The following is a 9,150-nucleotide window of genomic DNA, read 5'->3' as shown; positions in this document are numbered from 1 at the left end:
GCTGTTGTTTTTTTGAGACAAGGTTTCTCTGTGTAACAGCCCTAGCTGTCCTGGAACTTGTTCTGTAGACCAGGCTGGCCTTGAACTCACAGTCTCTGCCTCCCCAGTGCTGGGATTAAAGGTGTACACCACCACTGCCTGGCTAAAATAAATTATCTTAATGCGTAATGGACATTATGTCCAAAGAAGTAAATGGAGCACAAAGAGGAGTCAAGTTATTTCATATTTAGAAATGCTTGGGTTTTTTTTAGATTTATTTTATTTTTAATTAGTGTATGAGTGAGGAGATGCAGGCCAGAGAGAAGAGTTACAGGCAGTTGTGAGCTGCCTAACATGGGTCCTGGGAACCCAACTCCAGTCCTTTTGGAAAAGTAGTACACATTCTTTTTTATTTATTTATTTATTTATTTATTTATTTATTTATTTATTTATGTTTCTGAGACAGGGTTTCTCTGTGTAGCCTGGCTGTCCTGGAACTCACTGTGCAGACCAAGCTGGTCTCAGACTCAAGAGATTCCCTTGTCTCTGCCTCCCTACTGCTGACTGGGATTAAAGGTGTGTGCCAACACCACTCTGCTCATTTCATTGGTTTAATCATAGCATTCCACAGTCAAAAATAAATGATTATCTTCAACCCCACTTATTCATGCATTAAAAAGAAACAGAGTTGGAGAGATGGTTTAGCAGTTACGAGCACTGGCTGCTCTTCCAAAGGACCTGTGGTCAAGGCCCAGCAGCCACGTGGCAGCTCTCACCTCTCTGTAACTCCTGTTCCAAGGTATCTGGCACCCTCACACAGACATACCTGCAGGAAAAACACCAATGTACAAAAACTTAAAATAAATTGTTAAAAAAAGCTGGGTGTCGTTGGTGGTGCATGCCTTTAATCCCAGCACTCGGGAGGCAGAGGAAGGTGGATCTCTGTGAGTTCAAGGCCAGCCTGGTCTCCAGAGCGAGTGCCAGGACAGCCTCCAAAACCACAGAGAAACCTGTCTCGGAAAAAAAAAAAAAAAAAAGTTAAAAAAAGATATGAACATGCAATACCCATTTCAAGGGACTGAAGCTAGAGGGTTGCTAGACAAAAGAAGAAGAAAAAATTGCAGTTTTTAACCATGCATGGTAATGGATACTTGTAATCCCAGTACTTGGGGAACGGAAGCTAGAGGATCAAGAGTCCAAGGCCAGCCTCAATTTGTACAAGTTAAAGGCCAAACTGGGCTAAATGAGACCCCACCTCAAAAAAGAATTCTGTTTTTTAGCAGAAAACACAACAACAAAACTAAAGCAATGTTTTCTTTTTAAAAAATATTTATTTACTTTATATACATTGGTGTTTTGTCTGCAGGTATGTCTGTGTGAGGATGTCAGATCCCCTGGAACTGGAATTACAGACAGGTGTGAGCTGCCATGTGGTTGCTGGGAATTGAATCTGAGCCTTCTGGAAGAGCAGCCAGTGCTCTTAACTGCTGAGCCCTCTCACCAGCCCCTATAGCAGTATTTTCTGTGTGTTTACTGTGTAAGGACATGCATGTGAGTGTGCTGTGTGGGTATGCACGCAGAGGCAGGGCTCAATGTGAGTGATCTTCCTCAGGCACTCCTCTGCCTGTGTGTGTGTTATATGCAGGTTTGAATGTGTGCTGGCCAGGCAGGCACACATACCAGACAGAGGTTGCCATTAAAAATGTTGTCATCAATCACTTCTTTACATTTATTATTATTTGAGATAGGGTCTCACCATGTAGCTTTGCTATCCTGGAACTCAATAATGTAGACCAGGCTGGCTTTGAACTCACAGAAATCCATCTGCCTCTGCCTCTCTAGTGCTGGGACTAGAGGCGTGCGCCACTACACCCTTCTTTCACTGTATTTTTTTGAGACAGAACTTACAAAACTAGGAACTTGCTGCTTTGGCTATCCGGCCTGCAGTCTGCCAGTCAAGGCCCCCAAGCCCTGAGGTTACTGAAGCACACGGCTATACCAGGCCTGTATGTGGGTGTAGAGGGTCCAAAATCAGGACCTCAGCTTGTGCAAGACTTTACACACTGACCCATCTCACAACCTTCTACCTTGGTTTTGTTTGTTTTTGGTTTTTGAGACAGGGTCTCACGATGTAGCCTTGGCTGGTCTGGAATTCACTATGCAGACCCAGTTGGCCTCTACCTCCCTACTGGTGGGGTTAAAGGTGTGCACCACCACACCCAACCTAAAACACTTTCCTGTGTCTGTGCGTGTGCATGTGCGTGTGTGTGTGCGCGAGCGCTTGAGTGTGTACTTCTGGAAGTCACAGAACTTGTAGGAATTAGTTCTTTCTTTTCACAAATGTCCCAGAGATTAAACTTGAGTCATCAGGAATAGTGTGGCAAATTCCTTTAACTAAGAGCAATCTCACCAGACTATAGGAGCTCATCTGGTTTCTGGGGTATGAAGTCAGGTTCTCATGCCATCACCCCAGTCCACCGTATCCTCTTTAGAAATAAAAATTATTTTATGCATCTGGGTAATTTGCTTGCATGTATATCTGGGCACCACATAGGTGCCTGGTGCCCAGGTGGCCAGAAGAATGTCAGTTCCTGGGAGTTGCAGACAATTGTGAGCCACTATGTGGGTGCTAGGGATTGAATCCTGAACAGCCAGTGCTCCTAACCACTGAGCCATTTCTCTAGCCTCCTAATAGATTCTTTTTCTAAATTTGTTTTCTGTTTTTTTTTTTTTTTTCCTCCATGTCGGTCTTGTCTTGTGTGTATGTGTGTGTGTGCTGTGTCTGCTTCAGGCAACATTAGGTGTTATCCTCAGGAAATCCACCTCTCTCTTTTGATCTCATTGGCCCAGAATTTGACAATTAGACTACTGAGCCCCAGGGATCCTTCTTTTTCTACTTCCCAGTCCAGGGATTACACTCATGTTGGGCTTATTTTTATGCAAATGCTTTATCAATGCGGCCATTCCTAGCACCTCATCAACATATTCTTGATGACTAAGCATATATATATAAAGAGACTGCAGAGCTCTACCATGGCAAACAAGTCTCACAACAAATTTTGCCTTTTACCCTTTTCCCCCTTGCTAAAAACCGTTACAGTCATAAAGCTAGCCTCCAAAGTCCATTCCCTCATTTGTTCACTAACTCATTCCAGAGACAAAACATCGAGGTCTAGCAATGAAAATTCATTATTTGGCTAATACATCCAACCTAGCACAGACTCCCTGTTCCCTTCCCTTTGAATACCCACTCCTGCAGAAACACCTGCTTGCTGGTTGTTTTTTGCTGCTACTGTTGTCTTTGCAGCCTCCCCACCTCCTTCCCCCTCTGGGATAATAAATTTCCTTTGTGTTGAGAATTTGGTGTCTTGGTGTCTTATACTGATTGGGGTGGGGGTGGGGGTCCTCCCCTACAGAGACACACTATTGGCTGGTACTAATAGGACAGAAAAGATAAAACATTTTATAGTTGCTACACAACACTTACAACTGGATTTTGTGTGTGTGTGTGTGTGTGTGTGTGTGTGTGTGTGTGTGTGTGTACGCGCGCGCGCGCGCGCGCGCGACAGGACTGGCTTGAACTCCCTATGTAGGCTAATTGGTCTTGAACTCTCAAAGATTTCCCTAGCTCTGCTTCCCAAATGCTGGGATTAAAGGCCTGTGCGCCATGTGTAGCCCAAATGTAACTTAAATTTCTGATAGTTTGGAAATGGTAGGGGAGTGACCTTGTCTCAAAAGAACAAAAATAGGTCTCAAAAGAAAACAGAGGTCAAACCTTTTATTTTGCAGTAAAGAATGAAGTTTAAAATTCAAGTGAACAGTTGTCTCAAAGCAGTTGTAGCTCTTTTATTCTGCGTTTTTAAAAGGTCAAACATTTCCTCCCACACTCTAATAACTTGGAATTTACATTAGCTCTTTGTAGATTTACAGAAGGTTTTAACTGGCAATAATCTAACTTAGTCCATGAAAGCCACATTAATATAAGCAGCCATTCATTCAATCAGTGAAGGTTATGAGAAGGATTATTTGATATGGAATTCCAAACAGTAATAAAAGCTGACTCGTTTGTAATGTTTCTGCTCCGTGGCTTGATAATCTTCGAGTTTTTTTTTTTTTTTTTTTTTTTTTTTTTAAGTCACACTTGGTTTTTTCCGTATCAGCAAGATCCCAGCACCACTTTTCAGTATCACAGTGTCGAAGAGTCTGCAGTACATCAAAGTCCAATGAACAGATTTACGTGCCCAGAAATCTGAAGCAGAAGCAAGGGCTGTACCCTTTTCCACCAGAGAGGCTTATAATGAGTGACAGCATTCAGTCTCTCCAGCTTCCCACCCCCTCGAAAACTCAACCGCGAGCGAGCACGTCCTAATAAAGGCTCACGCATTGTAACCGCCCCAAACGAGCCAAAGGAGAGTCGGCGCCATGCACTTCAGCTTCTAGACGTTAAGATTTCCCCAGAGGGCTTTGTGTTGAATCCTTGGCAAAAGCGTATTTTCATGCCTATTTGCTCTGAGACCACTGTACGAATATTTTTCTCTTATAAAGATAACTTGACCAAATGATATGACAGACTTTGAAGACCCCCCCCCCATGGAAGGCCTCACCCTCCCAGGGGAGCAGAAAGAGGATGGGATGAGGGGGTGGTGAGGGGAGGGGGGAAGGGAAGCTTGTTTCTAATTTAAATTAATAAAAGGGAGGGGGGAAATAACTTGAACAATTCACGGTGGCAGTGAGAACTCTGGTTGCTCAGCACCCACGCTGCAGCTCCGATGACTCCGCCCCGCAGCAAAGGTCGGAGGCAAAAGACTACAGAGCGGAGGGTTCTGGGGGAAGGAAGTGACGTCAGGAGCAAAGCATGCTGGTCTCAGGCGGGCCGCCTCAAGGCAGGTTGGTCGCGTGCGAGCCAAGTTGGGTTGTAGCGGTGTGTTTCTGCGGCGTTGTTGTGGGTTGGTGGAAATAAGCATTTGGCGCAAACCCCGCGAAGAATCTCGTCTAGAGAGAGTAGGAGGGAGAGCGAGAACTCCGCATCGGTTATGCCTATACGGCGTGTAGGGGGAAATCCTTTATCTAAAGCGAAGCTGAGGGTTTGAGTATCGTCATCTGTGGGTCCGACTTCAAAGCCAGAATGAGAGCCGTATCTGGAATTGGGAGAAAAGGGTGGAATGGACATGCCAAGGGAGTTTCAGAATCCCCCCGAGGCCATTTGGTATTACCGTAGCTAAGGTTCGATTGTAAATAACTTTTTCCGAATATGGTAAAACCCAAAACATTCTTAAGAATTCTCCAATCACAGCATCAATTTCTTATTCTAAGAATGGGCTTTTTTGTTACTCCTTTTGAGGCTGGAGACGCACATTGTGTTAACCAGGCTAGTCTCAAGCTTTTGGTCTCAGTGTTACTAGTAGGTAGGCCTGTAGGTGTGAGCTACCAAAGCCAGCTTGCCCCATGTATTACTGCTTACTTGTATTAAGAAACTTGTTAACCAGGGCTACGCAGAGAAACCCTGTCTCAAAAGAAAAAGACACAAAAATAAGGAAAGAAAAAGAAACTTGTTGAAAATTTGAGACAAATTGCAGCCTTCAGAAGGGAGATTAGGGGTTAAGACATTTGCTTGTGTGGAATATGCATAGTGATTAACCCAAACTGGTAACAGTTTTAGATCTAGCCAGCTGGTAACCATGAGTGAATGGATGAAGAAAAGCCCCTTAGAATGGGAAGACTACGTTTATAAAGAAGTCAGAGTGATAGCCAGTGAGAAGAAGGAGTATCAAGGATGGCTGTTAACTACAGACCCAGTCTCTGCCAAGTGAGTATGCATTTTACTTTCTGGAAGCAACAACTCTGTGTCCTTCCTGGATATCCAAGACAAGAAGGCTGGTTATTCACACATAAGAATTGCTTTGAGCCTAAGTGCTGTTTTAACTATGGGTTACTATAGCAAACTAGCTGAGGGTAAACATTAACTCTTAACTCAGGGAAGCTTAGTGAAGAGAGTATGGATACTCGGTAATGTCTTCCTAACCTCCATTATTCAGAAGACATCCTCAAATAAAAATAAAAAGCCAGCGTTTAAGACAAAAGACCTAATTCCTAAATATAAGTGATACAAGCAGGAGTGACAGCCACGCCTTCTTTGAAACTATCCTGTGCTACATATCGAGTTCCAAGCCAGGCAGAGCTAGAGTGAGACCCTTTCTCAAAAGAAGAAAAGAAAGAAAACCAAAAAGGTAGGGTCTCACCAAGTTGCCCAGGCAGACCTTCAGTTTGTGATTCCCCTGCTTCAGCCTTAAGAATAGCTGGGGTTATAGGGCTTTGCCACTAAGGTCTGCCCCGAGTTTCAGGATTATTGTCATAAACTTGTTAATAGTATGTTAAGCAGTGCTGCCTTATTCCTGTCTTAGTATTGTGTCTCTTTCCTGATGGTGTATGTGTGTGTGTGTGTGTTTTGCTGGGAATTGAACCTAGGGTCTCATACATGACAGATGTGTGTACTCTATCACTCAGTTCTGACCCACTTTCTACTTTTGGGTTTGATGATCTTCTGACTTTAGTTTTAATTTTTAAATTTTGTTTTAATTCCTTCAGTTTATCTTCAATTTATGCTTTGTTTTCTCTGGTCTACTTTGGTGTGTTCAGCTTGAAGTTTATTTTTTTTAATTCTACAATTAAATGTACACCCCTGTCTTACACATATTTAAGACATCTATAACTCTCCCCCCCCCCCCCCCCCCCGAGTCCTGGTGGTGCATGCACTTGGGAGGCAGAGGCAGGTGGATCCCTGGTCTACAAATCAAGGCCATCCTGGTCTACAAATCAAGTTCCAGGACAGCCAGGGATACAGAAAAACCCTGTCAGCATCCCCTCAAAAAAAAAAAAAAAATCAAAATTTTGTTTGGAACTGGAGAGCAAATCCAGTACCATGTAAATGCTAAGCATGCACCCTGCCGTTGAACTACATACTGCAACCGTAACTCTAACCCACTCACTCTCTAGTTACTGCATTAGCTATGTCCTGTGATGATTAGCTAGGCAAAGTGTTCAGATGTTTAGGATCTCAGTGAATGCTTGAGGAATAAGTACAAGCGTTTGGTGGTGAAATGGTTAATCTTCACTGGGGACAGTTGTTCCTTCCCTCTTGTTCAGGTGACCTGTTGGGTTGATGATGCCCCCATTCCATTGCTTCTTCCTAGTTCTTTTCAAATCTGCTCTGAACTTTACTTTTTCTTTCAAGTATTGTCCTGGTGAACTTCCTCGAAGATGGCAGCTTGTCTGTGACTGGAATTATGGGACATTGTGTGCAGACTGTGGAAACTTTGAGTGAAGGGGACCACAGAGTAAGGGAGAAGCTGATGCATTTGTTCACATCTGGAGATTGTAAAGGATACAGCCCTGAGGATCTGGAAAAGAGAAAGAATAGCCTAAAGAAATGGCTTGAGAAGAACCACATCCCTGTCACCGAACAGGGAGATGCACAAAGGACTCTGTGTGTGGCTGGGGTTCTGACTATTGACCCACCATATGCTCCAGAAAATTGCAGCAGCTCTAATGAGATCATTCTGTCCCGTGTTCAGGATCTCATTCAAGGACATCTTTCAGCTTCCCAGTGAGAGGCCCAACACTACAAACACACTGATCCAAATGACTGCTTGGTTTTGTATTAAATGCTTCAAATGGATGTTGATCATATTATAGGAGTTCAAAGCACGTGTGGGATGTGTATGTGTGTGCATGTGTTAAATTTTTGTTTAGGTCAAATCAGATGAGTAGAACCTGGATGCTGATTTCCTTGGGAAGTGAAGGTACAAGAATAGCATCCCTTGCACTGGAATTAACACAGGAAAGTAACACTTGTAATGAGCTTTTCTGTGATGAGGATAAACCACCCTTTTTGTAAAGCAAGAATGCATTTTGAATGGATGCATTGTGAATACATTTATAAATTTCACTATAAGATAACTAAGGTAAAAAAAAAAAAAATCAGTCTCAGGTCCCTTAAACTAACCAGATCTCCGTGTTCTTAAAATGTTGGTCTTTGAGGTTGTTAACAACATGGTTTTTGAATTAAAGTAAGCTGTGGTTTGGCTGTGGCTTGTGCCCCCCTACAGTTCTTGTGATGAGAACTTCTAACTTTAAGAGATGAGACATGGGGCTGGAGAGATAGCTCAGCAGTTAGGAGTACTAGCTGTTCTTCCAAAGTACCCAGGTTCAATTCCCAGCACTCACATGGCAGCTCACACCTGTCTGTAACTCCAGTTCTAAGGGACTTGACAGACACACACAAACATGTAGGCAAACACCAATGCACATAAAATAAACGTGAATGAACCATAAAAAAAAAAAAGATATAATGGGGAATCTTTAGGTCATTGGACACATGCTCTAAAGAGGGGTTGTGGGACCTAGTTTCAGACTTTTTGTTTGGTGATAGAAGCTCTTCTAGAGCTTTGGTTGGCATGATGCCTCTGGGAAATAGAAAACTCTTAATGTGATCCAGCTCTAACATTGAGCTAAATTTCTCTTCATAAATAGCCTGTTGCAGGTATTTAGTTCATTTTAGTGATCCAAAGCTAATTAGAGGGTTTTTGTTTTGTTTTGTTTTTATGGTTGAAAGTCTTGGCTGTTGGTAAAAAAAAAAAAAAAAAAAAAATTTGTTTTTGAGACAGGGTCTCTCTATGTGGCTTTCATTATCCTGGAACTCACTGTGTAGTTCAGGCTGGCCTCAAACTCACAAAGATCCACCTGCCTCTGCCTCCTAAGGCATACACCACCATGTCCTCTCTGTTTTTGAGGGAGAGAAAAGGTTAATGTTTTATGTGTATTTGTGTGTCTGTGTGAATGTATAACGTGTGTGTGCATGCTGTGAAGGCCAGAAGAGGGTGGCAGATCTGGAGTTGGAGTTGTAGGTGTTGTGAGTTGCCCACTGTGGGAGCTGTGACCTGAATTAGGGTCCTATGCAAGAGTAGCCACTGAACTGTTTTTTTTTTTTTTTTTTTTTTTTAAATAACCAAGGCTTGCCTTAGCCTCAAGCATGTGCCATCACACAGACAAGAATTTGTATTCCTAACAGACTCCTAGATGGGGCCTTTTTTTTTTTTTTTTAATGCTTTTTTGAGACAGTTTCTTAGAATATAGCCCTGGCTGATTTTGACTCTCCTTGTCCTCACAATTTGA

General features: G+C 42.9%; 1 protein-coding gene across 7 annotated transcripts; it reads left to right on the top strand.

Moving 5' to 3' along the window:
- Nucleotides 1–4,764: 4,764 nt before the first annotated feature.
- Gemin6 (gem nuclear organelle associated protein 6) lies at nt 4,765–8,066 on the top strand. 7 transcript variants are annotated; one of them, XM_027426021.2, is made up of 3 exons: nt 4,765–4,866; nt 5,633–5,785; nt 7,211–8,066. In XM_027426021.2, the coding sequence occupies exons 1-3, from the start codon at nt 4,835–4,837 to the stop codon at nt 7,584–7,586; spliced, it is 561 nt and encodes a 186-aa protein (XP_027281822.1). In that variant the 5' UTR covers nt 4,765–4,834; the 3' UTR covers nt 7,587–8,066. The 7 variants fall into 7 exon arrangements, with proteins under 7 accessions (XP_027281822.1, XP_027281823.1, XP_027281826.1 ...); XM_027426022.2 differs by having other exon boundaries at nt 4,838–4,900; XM_027426025.2 differs by having other exon boundaries at nt 4,858–4,925.
- The last annotated feature ends 1,084 nt before the right edge of the window (nt 8,067–9,150 follow it).

This window comes from Cricetulus griseus, chromosome 7 (genome assembly GCF_003668045.3).
Source record: "Cricetulus griseus strain 17A/GY chromosome 7, alternate assembly CriGri-PICRH-1.0, whole genome shotgun sequence".
Classification (NCBI taxonomy): Eukaryota; Metazoa; Chordata; class Mammalia; order Rodentia; family Cricetidae; genus Cricetulus; species Cricetulus griseus.
Note: the sequence above shows the minus strand (reverse complement) of the source record. Positions and strands in the feature narration are given on the sequence as shown.

Coding starts and splice junctions, on each gene's coding strand:
- Gemin6 (XM_027426020.2), top strand. CDS start 5,142: ATGGACATGCCAAGGGAGTTTCAGAATCCCCCCGAGGCCATTTG. Junction 5,186..5,632: donor AATCCCCCCGAGGCCATTTG/GTATTACCGTAG, acceptor AACTGGTAACAG/TTTTAGATCTAGCCAGCTGG. Junction 5,786..7,210: donor ACAGACCCAGTCTCTGCCAA/GTGAGTATGCAT, acceptor TTTTCTTTCAAG/TATTGTCCTGGTGAACTTCC.